The 18766-nt window shown below is 44.1% G+C and overlaps 1 protein-coding gene across 1 annotated transcript in view; it reads left to right on the forward strand.

The window, feature by feature from the left end:
• LOC127526858 (urokinase plasminogen activator surface receptor-like) overlaps window positions 1-12444 on the forward strand; it is a 17910-nt gene extending 5466 nt beyond the window's left edge. The window contains exons 5-9 of the mRNA XM_051924008.1: window positions 4487-4600; window positions 5329-5460; window positions 6359-6472; window positions 9027-9173; window positions 12293-12444. Coding sequence (XP_051779968.1) covers window positions 4487-4600; window positions 5329-5460; window positions 6359-6472; window positions 9027-9173; window positions 12293-12444 — 659 coding nt within the window. The remainder of the gene's footprint in view (window positions 1-4486; window positions 4601-5328; window positions 5461-6358; window positions 6473-9026; window positions 9174-12292) is intronic.
• The last annotated feature ends 6322 nt before the right edge of the window (window positions 12445-18766 follow it).

Genomic DNA, 18766 nt, shown 5'->3' on the forward strand with positions numbered 1-18766 from the left:
AAACTCACACCAATTTCACTCCAACCAGCTGCTTAATGAGACACCAGCTCTTGCTGTTAATTAATCCCGTTCTTTAATTCCATGGCTTGTTGCTGCTGTCATTGTGCCATAGCAGACGTTTCAGAAATTGTCGATATTCTCTTACCTAAGTGCGGCACAGTTCAAATGTTTTGTGGGCCTGAGCAGATCAACATTCCTGAGACCTTCATCTTTCTTTATTTTCAGATATCGTATAATGGTCACAGTTTGTTAGTCACGTTTTGGCTCATTTTGTATCTCGTTATTGTTTGGCTGCTAAGGGGTCCAAGTCTTCAAGAGCAAGTCAATGAATACAAAAGAAGTTAATTAGCGGTAAAAACAGGCCACTAATTAAGAAAAGGATTAGAATGAAAAGGTGCAGACACTGTGGCCCTCGAGGACTGGAGTTGGGGACCCCTGTATTAGACAGCAAGCCAAACGGAGGTCCTAAGACAATTCTCTCTTTGACTTTCACTCCCATGTCTAACTCTGCTCCAGCTGTCTTGGCTCTTTTCTGTCCTCCATCTCTGTATTTGGACTCGGTCTCGTCCGTACCCCCCGTTTTCCAGTCATCCTTCCACACTGCTTACAGTTTCCACTCTCCAAATTACCGCAGCAGGTCTTTGGCGCTGATGATGAGCGATCTGTAAAGTGCACGCTGATTGCATTCCTTTGCTGCGGCCCACCCTGGGGTCCATTATACAGTCATATGAAAACGTTTGGGTACCCCTCTCAGCCAGCATAATAATTAACTCTGCTTTCAACAAAAAAGGTAACAGTGGTATGTCTTTCATTTCCTAGGAACCTCTGAGTACTGCGGTGTTTTCCGAACAAAGATTTTTAGTGTTGCAGTATTTAGTTGTATGAAATTAAATCAAATGTGAAAAACTGGCTGTGCAAAAAATGTGGGTCCCCTTGTCATTGTGCTGATTTGAATGCCTGTCACTGCTCAATGCTGATTGGTTGATGAGCTCGTTAAGCCTTGAACTTCATAGACAGGTGTGTCCAATCAGGAGATATAAAGGTATTTAAGGTGGTCAATTACAAGTTGGGCTTCCTTCCCTTTGACTCTCCTCTGAAGAGTGACAGCATGGGATCCTCAAAGCAACTCTCCAAAGGTCTGAAAACAAAGATTGTTGAGTCTCCTGGTTTAGGGGAAGGCTACAAAAAGCCATCTCAGAGGTTTAAACTGTCAGTTTCAACTGTAAGGAATGGAATCAGGAAATGGAAGGCCACAGGCACAGTTGCTGTTAAACCCAGCAGGTCTGGCAGGCCAAGAAAAATACAGGAGTGGCATATGAGCAGGATTGTGAGAATGGTGACAGACAACCCACAGATCACCTCCAAAGACCTGCAAGAACATCTGGCTGCAGATGGAGTATCTCTACATCGTTCTACACACAAAGAACATCTGTATGGCAGGGTGATGAGAAAGAAGCCGTTTCTGCACTCTGCCACAACAGAGTCACTTGTTGTATGCCAATGCTCATTTAGACAAGCCAGATTCATTTTGGAACAAAGTGCTTTGGACTGATGAGACACAAATTGAGTTATTTGGTAATAAGAAAAAGTGCTTTGCATGGCAGAAGAAGAACACCGCATTCCAAGAAAAACACCTGCTACCTACTGTCACATTTGGTGGAGGTCCCATCATGCTGTGGGGTGGGCTGTGTGGCTAGTTCATGGACTGGGGCCCTCGTTAAAGTTGAGGGTCAGATGAATTCAACTCAATATCAACAAATTCTTCAGGATAATGTTCAAGCATCAGTCACAGAGTTGAAGTTACACAGTGGTTGGATATTCCAACAAGACAATGACCCAAAACACAGTTGGAAATCTACAAAGGCATTCATGCAGAGGGAGAAGTACAATGTTCTGGAATGGCCGTCACAGTCCCCTGACTTGAATATCATCGAAAATCTATGGGATGATTTGAAGCAGGCTGTCCATCAAATTGAACTGAACTGGAGAGATTTTGTATGAAGAATGGTGAACAATACCTCCATCCAGAATCCAGACACTCATCAAAGGCTATAGGAGGACAGCGTCTAGAGGCCAAAAGGAGCTAAAGGAGGATCAACTAAGTATTGATGTCATATCTCTTTTGGGGTGCCCACATTTATGCACCTGTCTAATTTAGTTCTGTTGCATATTGCATATTTTCTGTTAATCCAATAAACTTCATGTCACTGCTGAAATCCTACTGTTACCATAAGGCATGTCAGATATTAAAAGGAAGTTCTGCCAATGAGAAACAAAAATTCAAAGAATTAAGAGGGGCTCCCAAACTTTTTCATATGACTGTGTATGCACAGCCTTGCTGCCGTGCCGTGTTTCGTGCTGCATTTGCTTGCGTTAGTGAAGCACGTGTGTTTCTGAAGTGTCCTACACTATGTGTCATGTAAAGAGTTGCTGTCGGCCTACTCAGTGTTGTGCTGTCTTCATTTTAGTGGCTTTGATGGCCAACTCTCTACTTTGTTTCTTCCTTTCTTTTCTTTTTAATTTCAGTCCCTTCTCTGACTTCCCTCTCACACCATTTTCTGGATTTGATTCAAGGCCTGAGTGAATTCAGTGCAGATTTGTTAGGCTCGTATTTACTCCAGAGCAGATGATGGCACGGTGGCCAGCTTTTCTTCTTCACCGCTTCAGGACATTACTTCTGGACAATGGCCTGGTTGTTGTCTTTTTGCTGGTGTCTGTTTGGGTTTGTGTGGACTTCTCAGCTCTTTTTTTTACACTTCCCAAAGTGTGTTAGAGGGGGCCCTACGGTGGAGCAGCACCCCATCCATTGTTGGTTACCATCTTGCACCTGATCCTAGCACCACATCCAGAAACCTTGAACTGGATGAATATAGGAGTGCTGTGTCTATGCCACCTGTGTGCCAACCAATGACTGCATTCACACTGTGTTTCAGCAATACTACAAAATACTAACAACATTAGTCATAAATAAATACTTTTATTTTTGTGTTTGGGGGGCTGTTGCTGATGTTTATCATATTTTTATGTTTCTTCTTTTCTTCATGTCTGGACAAATAAAGTAAAAGATATAGAAAGTGGAAAAATTCAGTTCTGAGCTTTTGGACCCTTTGTTACAAGGACACTGCCGTGTAGGTCTATGCATATTGTAACCACAAGGGGGCACCAGCGAGCCCCAAACTACGGACACAGCAAGGCACGTCTTCACGAACCTCTCAGCAATAAGCCATAATTATACAATAAACCAACGAGAAATCCTCAATTCTTCCTCCTTCTTTCCCCTGCTGAGTGTTGCCCACTGCCTCCTGACTCCTCCAAGCTCCTTTTTATGCTGGACCCAGGTACGCCACACCAAGTCTCCCAGGGAGCACTTCAGGGCCATAAGGAAAGTAGGAAGGTCCTCCCCTCGATTCCCCAACAAGGCTGCACTTCCAGACTCCATCTCCCAAGCACCCCTGGGGGTGTTCCGACTGGTGTTCCCATACAAGGACCTCTGCCTCCTGGTGTATTGGGAAGGAACAACTCCAGACACTTGCCGTCCACCGGTCCCTCCATTATCTTACAGAGTTATTTGTTTGCTCTGCCTGCCAATCCGCCTGCGTCGCCACACTGGCCTCCTGTCCAGGTATTGTATTTCTTGCTGTCTCATCCAGGATGCCCGTTCTCCTACTACAATATCTGAGAAGTGATGAATTCTATCAAAACTGCAGTATGTAAAAGTCCCCACTGGATATGAGAGTCCTCATAGGATGTGCAGGCTTAGAAACTCGTGCGCCATAAATATAACGCATTTCTTCACGCTGGCCATGTTTGTTGCACTCAACACACTTAGTAGTTGGTGACGGTTTGCTCAGTGGGTGGCAGAATGTCCCTCTAGTGCTGGCAGTTGTGACAAGTTGGAAGTCTTATGATGAAGCCATCGATCCACAGCAGTACCAGAGCCTAGGGGTTGCACACCATCTAATTGATTATCACAGTTATTATCATCAAAATATTCATCTTATCACAGTTGTTTCAAGACATCAGTGGCCCATAACTATGAACTGCCTGTTTATAACACCATTTTCTGCAAGTTGTTGCCACCCCCCAAAAAAAAATAATAATATACGGTTATCCAGTAGATGGAAGCACTATAGTCGATGACTGAGATCAAAGTTCACACACACGTCAGCTGTGTCTAGAATGGCGGTATACTGATGTACTGTGTGTCGCGTTATCACAGGCTCTATGAGATACGACTTAACTCGTACCTTGCGTTCAAAGTGACGCTAAATAAAAACAAAAAACGAGGAGAGCACAGGATCTTCAGTCACTGAACACGGTCACTGCAGCTCCATCCACAGGCATGCTGAGATGAGGAGAAGAGGAAGACTTTGTGCTGAAATGTGTGCAGCTCCTGGCTTAGTTCATGGCGTCGACATTTAAGTGATGTAAAGCGAAGAAGCGAAGATGAATTCTCCTCGGTCACGTGATATTTATTGTGCTTCAGTCACAGGTAATGCCAGTGCGCCACTCAACGGCCTGGCATGTTGTGCTGGCGTCGATGGGACCTGCAGTCAGGTGGTGAACTGCTCTGGCATGGAGGACCACTGCTTTACGTCAGGTCAGTGAATCTGGTAAACGTTAAATGACTTTTTAACATTTGCTTCATTATATCGTCATCAGGGTGGCACGGTGGCGCAGTGGGTAGCACTGCTGCCTCGCAGTTGGGAGACCTGGGGACCTGGGTTAGCTTCCCGGGTCCTGCCTTCATGGAGTTTGCATGTTCTCCCTGTGTCTGTGTGGGTTTCCTCCCACAGTCCAAAGACATGCGGTTAGGTGGATTGGTGATTCTAAATTGGCCTTAGTGTGTGCTTGGTGTGTTTGTGTGTGTCCTGCGGTGGGTTGGCACCCTGCCTGGGATTGGTTCCTGCCTTGTGCCCTGTGTTGGCTGGGATTGGCTCCAGCAGACCCCCGTGACCCTGTGTTTGGATTCAGCGGGTTGGAAAATGGATGGATATTGTCATCAATTCTGTTATCACATTCTCGGTAAACTGAAACTTTTCTACCAAGCTGCTAATCTGAATATCTGTCTTTATGTTCTAACACATAACGCCTGACATGTTTCCTGATTTGTTTCAGTTTTTTCTGCTGTGGTATGTGGTCATATATGCTTGCCCACTAATGGATTTTGCACATTTGAATGACATTTTAATAGAAAATATATTAAATGTCCATAAATTGCTACATTTTGCAAAGATTTAAATCTGGAAGCAGAAAGCCACAATTAAAATCAGCCTGTCGAGGACTCGTGTCTGTTGTTTCCCTCACTGTGTGCGTTTATCACTTCAGTCGCTGGACAGACGATTTACAAGGGCTGCACTTCAAGAAGCATCTGCGAGAATCCAGGAAATGCAAATCTGCTACAGATTTCTCTCGGAGAACAAATTGCCTGCTGCCAAGGCTTCCTGTGCAACAGTCCAGGTAGGTGAGGCGGCCGGGCTGAGCCGATGGCTTCACATTCTGCAGAATGACGGCCCGACTGAGGCGACCGGTTGCAGGTGGTAATGAGAGGTAGACGAGAGCGTCACTGAAGCCTTGTCAGGGTTATTAAGACCCCAAAAGAAGTATTTGTTAAAGTCTTGTTGCATAGCAGCATTTGAGCGGTTGATGCGTTTTTGAGGTCCCTGACCTAAAGTGTTACCTGTCCATTCTGAACACTAGCCACGGATTTGGAGTTTTTAAGTGAACCAGTTGAGAGATTTCCATAAATGGAGTGACAAGAATGGATGTGGACAGCTTTATTGAGATGAATCATATGAGCTCCTCATTACAGACAGGGAAGAGCGGAAACACAAGCAGAAGCCCACCCGTGAAAGAGCAGGCTCTGCCTCAACGTTTCTCCTTATCTCAGTCCTTGTATTGTGACCCTCCACCCTGATCCCCAATGCAAGGCACCCACCCAAAGTTTCTCCAGAGCTGCCAGAACATGCTAGCAATAATCATCATGGCTGTTGTGCTCTGCAATTGAGACCCTCAGCTTTTCCCTAAGCGCAGGCACTCTTGACACTTCTGTCCCGAGGGTTTATCTCCACCTTGGCGACTCGACTGTAGGAAGGCCTGGACCTCAGACGCTAAGACCTGCAGTCTGGGCGCGTTATGTCAGGTCACCCACTCTCGGCTGATGGCGATGTCATGTCATCCTGGTGCCTGCACACCCGATTTGTTCAGCAGGTTCTGCTTTTAAATGTTTGGCTGGCTGATTATTTAAACTTATTGGGTGAGTAACTTAAAAGGGAGTGCGATTGTTTGACTGTTTGTTATAAAAGTCAGCAATGTGTGAACATTCAGTCTTCACAACTTGACTGTCTGCACTTTTCAGGTGACACCTTGATCTGCAATTCTTGCTTTTCTCCATTTTCTTGGGATCAGTGTGTGAACAACATCAATCAGTGTGATTCAAAGTCCACCAGCTGTGCCTCAGTCGTTAAGATAAGTGAGTACATTTTTGGGACGAGATGCTTTTCAGTAGTTCCACCTTCTGGTCGGCTTGGGCTTTACTTTACCTGCAGTGACCATTCTGGGTTTTTGTCACATGCTATGACATTTGTGAAGATGCCTGCATAGCGGGTGGCTGACAGCCAAATTCAATTACAGGCAAAATCTACTTTCAGAAACCCTGACCTTTTTCTTTGGAGGCCAACTCAAGTCTGCTAGGCCATTTATAATTTGGTTTTGTTTTTTCAGTCTTTATAACAAATATGAGGTCTGCCAAACTCAGGGTTTCAAATGTGTCACTAATTCAAAAAGGGATTTCCTTTTGTCTTTTATAAGGAATTTGAAATTATTGAAAAATGTCTAACCAGTGCCTGAAGTGGGCCCATACTCACTGGTATTCCATACCAGCACTTCCCCATTCTGTGATTAGGAGTACTGGCTGTTAACGTCTGCATGCCAGTGTGCATTGGCACTTCTTGCCCTCTCTCCAAGGGGACCCTGAACTGCTCTCCAAAGCAGTTTGTGTACTCCTGTCCACCTCCTGAGCAGTGGCTGAACGAGCTCTGGCTGTCCAAGAATTGCCTTCTCTGCTGGGCTGGGCCCAACAACCACCTGCACGAGGTAATAATGCAAGTTAGGCCAAAACCAGATCATCATAAGCCTGACAGACCTCACCCCCTGGCAACTCGTACTGCAGCTGCGAAAGGTGGATGGTAAGCCCTACCATTCCGAGTAATAAGGGCATTGACAGGTGGTCATCTTCCAGGATGTATACTTCTGTCTCCCAGTGCATCTCATGTAAGCAAAGCCTCATAGGAACCTTGCCCTTTGTCTTGCCCTGGCACTTGTGTGGGCCCCACTAAGAGGGGCAAGGTGGCTTGCACCAAGGTGAGATTGTCACAGGGTTCCGCTGGGACTTTCTCTCGTGGTTTGCAACAGTGGACTTCTTGAGGCGTGGGACCCTCCAACCCTGATGGTCGCCCAGTCCTTTTCCACTCGGGACCCCAACTTCAGCAACTCGTCCATTGACTTCACGACCCCCCTCAGTGTAGCTACCACCCGAGGGTCACATGCATCAAGGACACGTCGCAATATCTCTTCCTTGCGCATGTCAGAACACCACTTAAGGCACGGAATTCAATGACAAAGTCCCTGAGACTCTGCGATGGCTGCTGCACAAAGGTCCGGGGCTTCTGTTCAGGAAGGCAGCACAAAACTCCACCCATTCGCTACATTTGTGCCGCACCTGAAACTACCAAGCACATGGCGGACCACGGAGTGCCATGTTCAGGAATCCCCGAAGCTCAGCCCCACTCTGTGGATGCAGCTCCACGAACAAGTCGACCTCCTCTACAAAGTTGACGATGCTCGTGGGCACACACTGAGGGGGCCAGCTCAAGCAACTCCATTCGCGGGACCACAACCGACAAGGACAACCGTCCCCAGTCGTTCCCCACTCCCGCTACAGGAGTCGACTGCCTCAGTGGCTGCGGGACGGCACGCCAAATCTTCTGCACCTTCCTCCTGATCTCCTTTGTGTGAACGACTGTTCAAGACATTGCACCCTCATAGCCACCTCGCTAGAAACTCTGGCGGCTGTGACATCGATGAGGTCGCGGACGGTCTTGTTTTGATTGATAAAGCTGCGGGCGATGTCATCCAGCCGTGCTTGTAACTGTTTAAGGCGCAGTGTTAGGTCTTGCAGGACCCTAACAGAGCTCAGGCTGATCCGGACTGCAGACACACATGGTATCCAGCAGGCTCAACTCTTCCTCCAGAGGGGCTCTGACCGTTACGTGATGTGGCCTTGACGTCAGATGCATATCGATCAGCGGCACAATGGCTCAAGCTCCTGGCCCTGCACTGCGCCGTCGACAGACATGACTTCTGTGTAAGTGAGAAATGTGCGTGGAACTAGAAGGGTATGTGTAAGAAACCCGTATCCTGCCTGGCTCGCCAAAATCTGTAGGGGGGGGGGATATGTGAGAAATATATTAAGTGTGAAATCAAATATAGACAACACAAATCAGACAACCCTCCCCTTCCTCTTCGGCGGTACAAATAATACTCACAACAATGCACAGTCCCAATGCAACAGAAATGGATGGAATGGTATGGCATAAGGGTGATTATGATGATCCCGTGAACAGCTTCCATAAGAAACGTAATAAATGGCCCTACTGGGAGTCCTGAGTGGCGAGGGGTGAGATTTGTAGGAGCGCTCCCTCTGAAGATGCACAACAACTAATCCACCACGCGACAGGCAGGCACGAGACTCCCCATTCATCCTTAGGAGAAACAATCCAGGGTATGGCGATATTTCACAGGGGTTATTTTAGATGGGACAGAAACACAGACCTCCTCTTTTCAAATTTCCCGCTGGCCTTTCTTGTCCCCAGCAGCCCCTGCTCCCGCTTCAGACACCCAATGAGGGCAATCCCCTTTGGGGCTACTGGGAAATAGAGTCCTTCCAGTGGTAGCACTGTTACAGTTGTTTACCTCAGACTTAAGAACTCCACCTTAACTGTTTTATTTCTGAATAATCCCCTCAGATTTAAACTGGTACAACCCTACAGAATTCCAAAGATCTTGTGAGTCTCCAGAGAACTGCAACATGAGCGCCTCCGTTGACTTCGGTTATGGCAGCAAGACATGGATATCACAGTGCTGTGACACTCATCTGTGCAACTCCGAGAACGGTGAGGGGAATATCAACAAAAGCATTTGGGGAGTCCGAAGGTTTATTCATTTTGAAGCTGGTTATTATTCCGACGACTTGTTATTGCTGAATATTTTGCTAATACATTAATTTGTCAAATAAGATTTTAACTGGCAGTGTAGTGGCACAGTGGTAGTGATGCTACCTTGCAGTAAGAAGATCAGGGTACACATCCTGGGTCCTACCTGCATGGAGACTGCATGTTCTTCCCTTGTATGTTAAGTGAATTGGCGATACTAAACTGGCCCCAGTGTGTGGTTGGTGTGTGTGTTTTTGTGTCCTGCCTTGCACCTTATGCTTACTGGGATAGGCTCCAGCGAACCCCCCGACCCTGTACAGGGCTGAGTGGGTTAGAAAATGGCTGACTTACATTTTTTCCATTGTTGACCAAACTATTTTCTTTTCAGTTAAATATGCATTACAGCAAGTATTTATCCTAAAGATAAGCAAGTGCAGATATAAACCCTTAACATGAATTTTTAGGATGTCACTGCGCACTGGAGAGATTCTAAAGGACTGGAAAATGGCAAATATCATCCCATTATATAAAAAGGGTGACAGGGAAGATTCAAGCAACTATAGGCCAGTAAGCTTGACATGCATCACAGGAAAATTAATGGAAGGAATTATTAAGGATAAGATGGAGCAACACCTGGCAAGGACAGGAGTTATTAGGAACAGTTAGTGTGGGGTCAGAAGAGGGAGGTCGTGTTTTACTAACATGCTGGAATTCTATGAGGAGGCAACAAAAGGATACGCTCAAAGTGATGATATTATTGATGTGGACTTTCAGAAAGCATTTGATAAGGTGCCACATGAGAGGGTGGGCATCAAACTAAAAGAAGTGGTAGGTCAGGGTGTGGGGTGTCGATGGGTGCAGAATTGGCTCAGACACAGGAGGCAGAGGCTGATGGTGTGAGGAACCTCATCAGAACTGGCCGATGTTAAGAGTGGTGACCAGCAGGGGGCAGTGCTGGGGCCGTTGTTGTTTTTATATATAAATATATAAATGATATATATTTCTATATAAATGATTTAGATAGGAATGTAAAGAACAAGCTGGTTAAGTTTGCAGATGATACCAAGATGGGTGGATTAACAGAATCCATTAATACTAGAATTACCAGAGGCTATGAAAAAACTCATAGATCCGGCCCACCTTAAATCCATTCGCCCCTCTCCGCCAGCGTCTTTTGTCCTGTAAATGTGCCGATAAAGACAAGCAGTAAGCAGCCTGGTATCCCATCCCCCAGCGCCACAGAACGTGCACAAAGTTCTCCCAGCTCAGGCCTTGATTGATCTGGGAGTGAAGTGCTGCATTTTTAGAGTTGAAATAATATATCATTATTTGGAACACATGCATTTCATGTGCGTTCCGTTTCTACAGTAATCTGTATAAACACATTGTTAAAACAGAAACGTTTTTCATATTTTAGTAGTAAATGACAATATGTTGGCATAAACTATATAATGTGTGAAGCCTGAAGGCCAAAGATTAAATAAACACTTTCACAAAAGGTTCAAGGACGATATAACAGCTTTTGTGGTGTAGCAGTAAGATTTGCTGACTTGTAATCAAGAGTCCCTGGTTCGATCCCAACTGCTTCCTATATTTGCCGTTTTCAGTAGTGAGCTGCTCTTATTGTTAATATTATAACAGTACACACATACATTTGGTATGTGTCTGTAACAGACCGTGTACATTTATAGGACTTGTGAAAGTTACCTTTTTTTTTCACTTTTATTCTCACACCTATTTACACACCTGAAAGAAAGAGACAATGTACAGTATGTGACATTTTGAAGAAATCAGTTTATGACCTGAATAGTACCAATCAGAAAACATCATTACACGAATGCAGTATTATTTGAAAATGAACAGCATCAGATCGGGTGTGAATTTATGCTGGCGCTGTTACTTAGAGTCAGATCAGGAGGGCTGGGGTTGGGTGAGGGGGGGTACAGCGTGATCGTGATTGAGAGAATAAAACTGAAAATGCCAACATTTTGTCATTTACTACTAAAATATGAAAAACGTTTCTGTTTAAACAATGTATTTACACAGATCATTGTAGAAACAGAACACACATGAAATGCGTGTGTTCCAAATAACAATCTATTATTTCCACTCTAAAACTCCAGCACTTCACTCCCAGATAATCAAGGCATGATCTGGGAGAACATTGTGCCCGTTCTGTGGCACAAGACAAAAGATGCTGACGGAGAGGTGTGAATGGATTTAAGGTGGGTCGGATTTACGAGTTTTTCGTAGGCTCTGGTAATTCTAGTGTTAAATCATCACAGAAGGACTTGGACAGCAGACAGACTTGGGCAGATTTGTGGCAGATGAAATTTAATGTCAGTAAATGTCAAGTATTACACGTAGGAAGTAAAAATGTGGGGTTTGAAAACACAATAGGAAGTCTGCCAGACAGTGTTCAGAGGCCATTAAGAAGGCTAACAGAATGTCAGGTTATATAGCGCCTTGATGTGTGGAGTACAAGTCACAGGAGGTTCTTCTCAAGCTTTAGAACTGTCCTGGGTGCAGTTTTGGTCTCCAGGCCGCAAAAAGGACATAGCAGCACAAGAAAAAGTCCAGAGAAGAGCGACTAGGCTGATTCAGGGCTACAGGGGATGAGTTATGAGGAAAGATTAAAAGCTAAATAAGATTAAGAGGTGACATGACTGACTTGTTTAAAATTATTAAGCTAATTAGTCCAGTGGATCAAGACTGTGAGTTTAAAATGAGTTAATGAAGGTCACAGTTGGAAACTTGTTAAGAGTAAATTTTGCTCGAACATTTGGAAGTTTTTTCTTTACACAGAGAACCACAAACACCTGGAATAAGTGGCCAAGTAGGACTGCAGGACTTTAGGGACCTTCAGAGTTTGACTTGATGCTATTTTGGAGGAATGAGGTGGATAGGACTGGCGAAATTTGTTGGGCCGAATGATCTGTTCTCACCTAAATTGTTGTAATGTTTTAGATAATAATAATTATTCTTTTAATGCGTTCCCGAGAAGGTTCATTTGGTTAGTTGCACAATTTGATTGTTCAGCTGTTATCTTATTATTCTGAGTATTATGCTGCTTTTTGCAGGCCTCTGCCATTCTAAATGCAAACACATGCTCCCTTACTACAATGAGCTCCCGTTGCCCCACCTTGATACGCTTGACTTCCGTTCAGCTTGTCTCTTGCAGGATGTGCAGCTTATCAATCAGGAGGATATGAACCTGCATCTTCATTTATGAAATTTTCATGAGAGAAGCAGTCTTATTGGTGTCAAACACACATGCAATCTGAGAGCGCATTAAAACATTTTCATGTCTGCTTTTTCTTTGCAAACCTGACATTCTTTTTCCATAAGTTCTTGTTAATATGGCCTGTTGCATATTCAGCAAGGCTTGTACTGAAAGGGACCTTGAAATTGAATGGACTTGAACGCCACTGCCAAACCACATTGGAATTCACGGCAGTGCAGTGCTGTGGAGTTTCATTTTTATCCCCATTTTCTGTTCTGCACTTGTTTGTTTTATCCACAGTGAATGTATCAAGTGAACCAAACGGCCTCATGTGCTGCTCCAGGCGGAACGGAGAATGCCTGCAGGTAACGCAGTGCTCAGGAATTCAGGACCACTGCTTTACGTCATGTGAGTACAGAGCCTTAAATACACTCGCCTCGTCCTGATTTTATTGTCTTCAGTACATCTGGCTGTGTGTTTAACGATAAATTAGGGTTAGGATAAATTCAGTTCCTTCAGATTTCCTATTGTGTTAGCAAAGAAGAAAACAATTATGATACAATACAACTGACTGTACTGTTAAATAATACAGAATCAAGTACGGTAATGGATATCGTATTTATTGTGTGAACAAACACATTAATGTTGAATCTGAAACTAAACCCAGTGGGCCAAATGAAATCAACGAGCTGCACAGGCAGACAGATTGGAGCAGAGGTGTCTTAATGACTCTGTGCAGGCCCAGCTTTACAGATTTGTTGTGTGTGTGTGTGTTCATTTCTTCCTTGTCATCATCAACCATCTACTCTGGTCAGGCAAACCAGTTGTCAGCTCTCTTTACTTATACATTTCTTTAAGTGTGTGTGTGTTTGCTTCCCCATGCAAATGTACATTTATAATAAATTGTGCATGTCACAAATGTTGCAGATCAGTGGGTTGGTCCAATAGGTGAATGGTGCAGACGGCACAAATCCCAATTAGATGCCACAGTTTCTACAGCAGTTTCTGCTGGTCTGTCTTTGGACAGACTGGGATGAGTACTTGACCAGAAACACAAGGTCTGGCGCTCAGGACGAGACAAGCACGATGAAGCTTGCTTGAAAAAGATGGGTCCATTTTTGTGAAGATTGTCACTGCACACGCTGTAGGTCTTGGCATTTCTCTCAACGTTTTGAACATTTTAGAATCAGAATGCAAGCTTAGCTCGATAGCAAATTTTACACATTTACTTGGAAGTGAAATGGCGGCTACCGATTTAAGAAGGAGCTGCACATAAAGTACCTCCGAATGTCTTTTTGGCTGATATTGAAATGCATTCTGTGGATCCACTGGGATGCATCATCTGTGATGTACTGTGGCGTCATCGGGTGTTTCAGGTCTCGCAACATCAGATGCCATCACCCAGGTGACCCAGCCATTGATGATCAGTCCCTGACTTGTGTCCCTGTAGCTTTGCTCCACAGATCACTCCTCTTTATCCAGAGCCATCTTGTGATGGCTCTGATGGCTCTCCTTTTGTCATCCTCTGTCGTGCCTAGCAGAGTGAAGACTCTACAGAGTGCATTGCTGGCAAAGCCCCTACAATGAACTTGCCATCCTTGTCTCTGGTGCTGCTCCAGAAGGCCCTTGTACTTCGCATACGTCCTCTCGTACGACTCCTCCATATGATCCTCCCAGGGCACAATGAGTTCTGTAATCACTAGTTGTCAGACTGAAGACATAGTGCAGCCGTGTGCTTACTCAAGCATTTCAATCTTTTGAAAATGTTATGCTTTGTTTTATAGCACCTTTATCTACTGCAGATATAATGTGTTGGCTTATGGCAGCAGTGCTGAATTATCACCTTTCTGTTTCTTCTTCTTCTTTCATTTGCCTACAGACAACCAGTGGTCCCTCCAGGGTTGTGCTTCCAGCGGTTTTTGTGAGAACCCACTAATTGCAAGTGCCACCCTGGACACTCCTGAAATTTCACAGATCAGCTGCTGCCAGGGCTTCCTGTGCAACAAACCCAGTAAGTGGCTTCACTTTTCTGTTTTCTTCACCAGCAGTCTGGCGATTTCGCATGAATAATATGCCCACTTTTGGTCATCCGTGTTGTCTCTATGTTTGCACTATGGCATCTCAACACGAACTTTAGAATGAGTGTTCTTCACTTGCACTAAAAAGACATCCTAAGAGTTGGAGGCTAAAGCAGCAGAACCAAGGAAAACAGTTAAGTTTAATAAATCTTAGGCACCCATACAAACTAGAATTCAAGTCATAAACTGCTCTGCCTAGATAGATAGATAGATAGATAGATAGATAGATAGATAGATAGATAGATAGATAGATAGATAGATAGATAGATAGATAGATAGATAGATAGATAGATAGATACTTTATTAATCCCAATGGGAAATTCACATTCTTCAGCAGCAGCATACTGATACAATAAATAATATTAAAGAATGATAATAATGCAGGTGAAAAACAGACAATAACTATATATAATGTTAAATGTTAATGTTTACCCCCCGGATGGAATTTTGGGGGAGGAACGATCTCCTCAATCTGTCAGTGGAGCAGGACAGTGACAGCAGTCTGTCGCTGAAGCTGCTCTTCTGTCTGGAGATGATGCCTACAGCACCTTGCTGTACTTTTGTATTCCAAGAGTGGAGAAGAGGACATGTGATATGGCAGGTGGCCACACTCTCCCTGAATGCCCTCTGGTGGTAAAAGTAGTTTTAAAAAAGCAAAAGATCTGAGGCAGCTCCCAAAACTGACAATGACCCCAGTGTAGTGAGTGGTTACTTTTATATGTTAATCATTTGGACACTTCACTTCTTGGCCAATGTAGTCCAGTCTGTCTGGATAGGCAAACAAAACTCTCCTGGGACCCATCAAGGCTGTGTACTGTGCCATGCCTCCATCTTCACCCATGACCGATGATTGCATTGGAGTCATGGACAGAGACTCAGATTTGCAGATGGCACTTCAGTGGTAGGCCTGATCAGAAATGACCATGAGATGAGCTACAGAGAAGAGGTCCAGTATTTGGTGTCCATGAGTATGGAAAACACTAGCAAATCTAAATAGATCATCATGGACCTCAGTGGGATAAGTGGCAGTCGATGAGGCTGAGGTAGAGAGAGCTTACAGCTTCAAATTTCTGGGAGTCCACATTATGGATGTCCTGTCTTGGTTCCTTAATATATCCTCCATAGCAGCGCCCTGTGTTGTCTTGTGAAAATGAAAAGTGTTGACCTGACTTGGAAACTTCTCATCAACTTGTATACAATGAATGCTCAATGGAGAGTCAACTGACAAACTGTACATGAGTGTGGCCCCCAGCAGCAGTGATTAGTGAAGCCTGCCCAATGCATCACTGGCACTCAGTTACCAACCCTACAGGACACCTTTCTGCTTGAGAAGATCCCTTAACATCACCCAGGACACCACCCATCTCCTCCATGGACTGTTCTCCATAATACCATCACTGGCTTCTTCTGCTGAGCTCCATAAACAGACACTCGCAGTGGTCAGCACCATGACTCGGGTAGATCAAGATGGTGGCATCTCCCTAATGGCACCACTGATCACTTTTGTGCATTTCTGGGTATCTACTAACTTGCACAGCTGTTGCCCCTTACCACATTCAGAATGATGTTAATCTGAGTATAATGTAAATAATAAAGAAGACCATCCTCATGTACACGTTGCAGTCATGTGTGTTGTATAGTGGAACATGATACATATGTAAAGAAAAAATGTTAAGGGTTATTACCACCCTCATAGGGAAGAAGGTTAAAGACTTTTTGATTATATCACCATCTTCTAAGACGCACCTACTGACGACTACATGGCTGGAATGTTGTGTCTTTAACCTACTTTCATTTTCATAATAACTACTTTAGATTAGATTAGACAAGCTTTATTAATGCCGGGGGGAAATTCCGATGCACACTGACACGCCCTACACTACCTCCATGAAATGTGTGCTATGCGAGTGTGTGTATATCTTAGTTAGTCTTAACCTTTCACAGCATTATTGTACTTACTTCCCAAGAGTTCCAAAGACTCTTTTCATTGTATGCGTTCTTGTCTATCTAAAATGACAGTCAATTGAATTGAACATAGATGGTGATGGGAGGCAGTGGCACCATCTGGTTAGTGCACAGAAAAGAGATGCCCTAGGAAGGAGAGAGAAGTACACTGGATATCTCCAGATCTCCAGCAAATGCCACTGCATGAGTGTGGGTGCTGCCAGGGGGCAGTAAATCCTTTTGTGCTCCAGAAAATCATAATGAAGGAGCAACACTATGAAAGAGAGCCATGAGGCCTGGTATGTAAAGCTCTCCTATGATGTCAGATTGTAGGCAACCCAGCACTTACTACTAGGCCCTCTGCTTGAGGGCCCTCTGCTTGAGCAAAGATTGCGGAACACGTCTTATTGGGCATAAGCAAGATATAACCAGCCAAAGCGTATCTCTACTGTAATATGTGGACATTTTAAGTGGATGGGCTCACTCAATTCAATAAGTTATGGAAGTAAGAGGAACCGCTGTACTTCATAGGAATTGTTGCATGGGGCTGAGCTAAGGCTGTTGTGGCTTTCAAGATCCAATAGTCCAACAGGATCCTTATTTACACGTCTCCCACAGACCGATGGCGGTGGTACAAACAAATGACGGGCAGTGAATAAAATGACACAAATACAACACTGTGCAATGTCCTGGCTAAGCCAGGGCTCCTCTCCTGGCCTATGTTTAAATGTCTTTTTTCTGTCTTCTCTGTTCCTTATGGTTGATTGTTTTCTATTGTTTCTGATAGCTTTGTTCTGTTCATTTATTATTTGTCTAATTGTGTATTTTCTGTTACTTTTTATTTTAGTTAGTCAGTATTTCATTTCTAGTATTTATATTATGCCCATTTCTGATATTGCTTGCATTTTGTGGGTGGATTGCGGGGTGGGGCGGGGCTACCTGTCAATCACTATTAAGGGACCACCTCAGCCCCATTAAAAAGTCCAGTGCGGTTCATTTAAATGCCCTCCAGTGGATTTTGGTGGTTCTTGTGAGTTTTGCTTTTTTCTTTGTATTTTTCCCTGGTTCTTGATTTTTCGTCTGCTGATCTTGGATTATTCTTGTTGACATCGGTTTAGAACTCAGCTGCCTTGGTTTGCCTTTTATTCACATCTTTTTTTATTACCTTTTGAACCTTGTTGTATTTTAAGTTTTCTTTCAATAAGTCCTTCTTAGTAAGGATGTTTTGTGGCCTTGTTTTATACAAGCCTGGGGTTAATGGTGATCTCCTCTGTTGTGGGGCATTTTGAGTGTGTTTTGCAACATTACTGGATATATTTTTGTGAAATCTAAGAGACAGAAGGCCGAAGCCAGCCACTCAGGGCTGCCTTTTGGTGCCCATCCTCTAAGATGGCTGGTGGGATTCAGGCCTGCTTACTTTTTTATTGGTTTTCAAGAACTTACTCACTTGTGTGATAAATCAAAAGCATACAGTAAATACAAATTCAGACACTCATTTGTCAGTACAAGTGTCACTGTTTCTTGACTCGTTTAACAGGACATTTTGTGTCAGTCCTTGCATGACGGCAGCCATATTGTTTACAGTTGCTACTTCTGTTGCCTCACATGTGACACAGAATTCAAATGACAATGTCATCTTGTCCCACCTATAAAAGATGGCGGCCCACTGCTTCTGACACTTAAGCAGTCAGATCCTTTCCTTTCCTTTAAACAAGCAATGAAGATAAGAGTTAGTTATGGGCAAATAAAACAAGCTAGTGTGAAGACTCTGCAATATTTATTTTGCCTTTGTGTTTTACATGGCCTTAACAGTCAATTTTGATGGTGACATTTGCTTTTCTGACTTTTTGAACACTTCCCAGCTGTTATTTCTCCTTCCATTTGCTGTTCATTTTTCTGTTGTTCCTATTATTTCCTTTGTACGCTTGTGTCTGTGTGTCTATATTACAAACTAGCAAAATACCCGCGCTTTGCAGTGGCGAAGCAAGCTTATGTAAAGGAGTGAGAGAGACTTTACCACCATTACAGCACAAACCAGGAGACTTGCATTTCCACCTAAGAGCTTGACAATACTCACAGTGAACATCGATGGATCCAATGTGTACTGTTTTGTCAGATTCATAATGTATGTTTGGGTCATACGCAAATCCACAATCGGCTTTTTTGAGCCAAACCTGTTGTTTTCGTATGATCGTACCTAGAAACAGAAGCTCTATGAACTTGTGGATTTTTCTGCGAGTATTTGGTGGCAGCGTCATGAAGTTGTTTCCGTCTAGCTGCATCAGAAAATGTACCACGACGTCTGACAC

This window comes from Erpetoichthys calabaricus, chromosome 2 (genome assembly GCF_900747795.2).
Source record: "Erpetoichthys calabaricus chromosome 2, fErpCal1.3, whole genome shotgun sequence".
NCBI classification, from domain to species: Eukaryota; Metazoa; Chordata; class Cladistia; order Polypteriformes; family Polypteridae; genus Erpetoichthys; species Erpetoichthys calabaricus.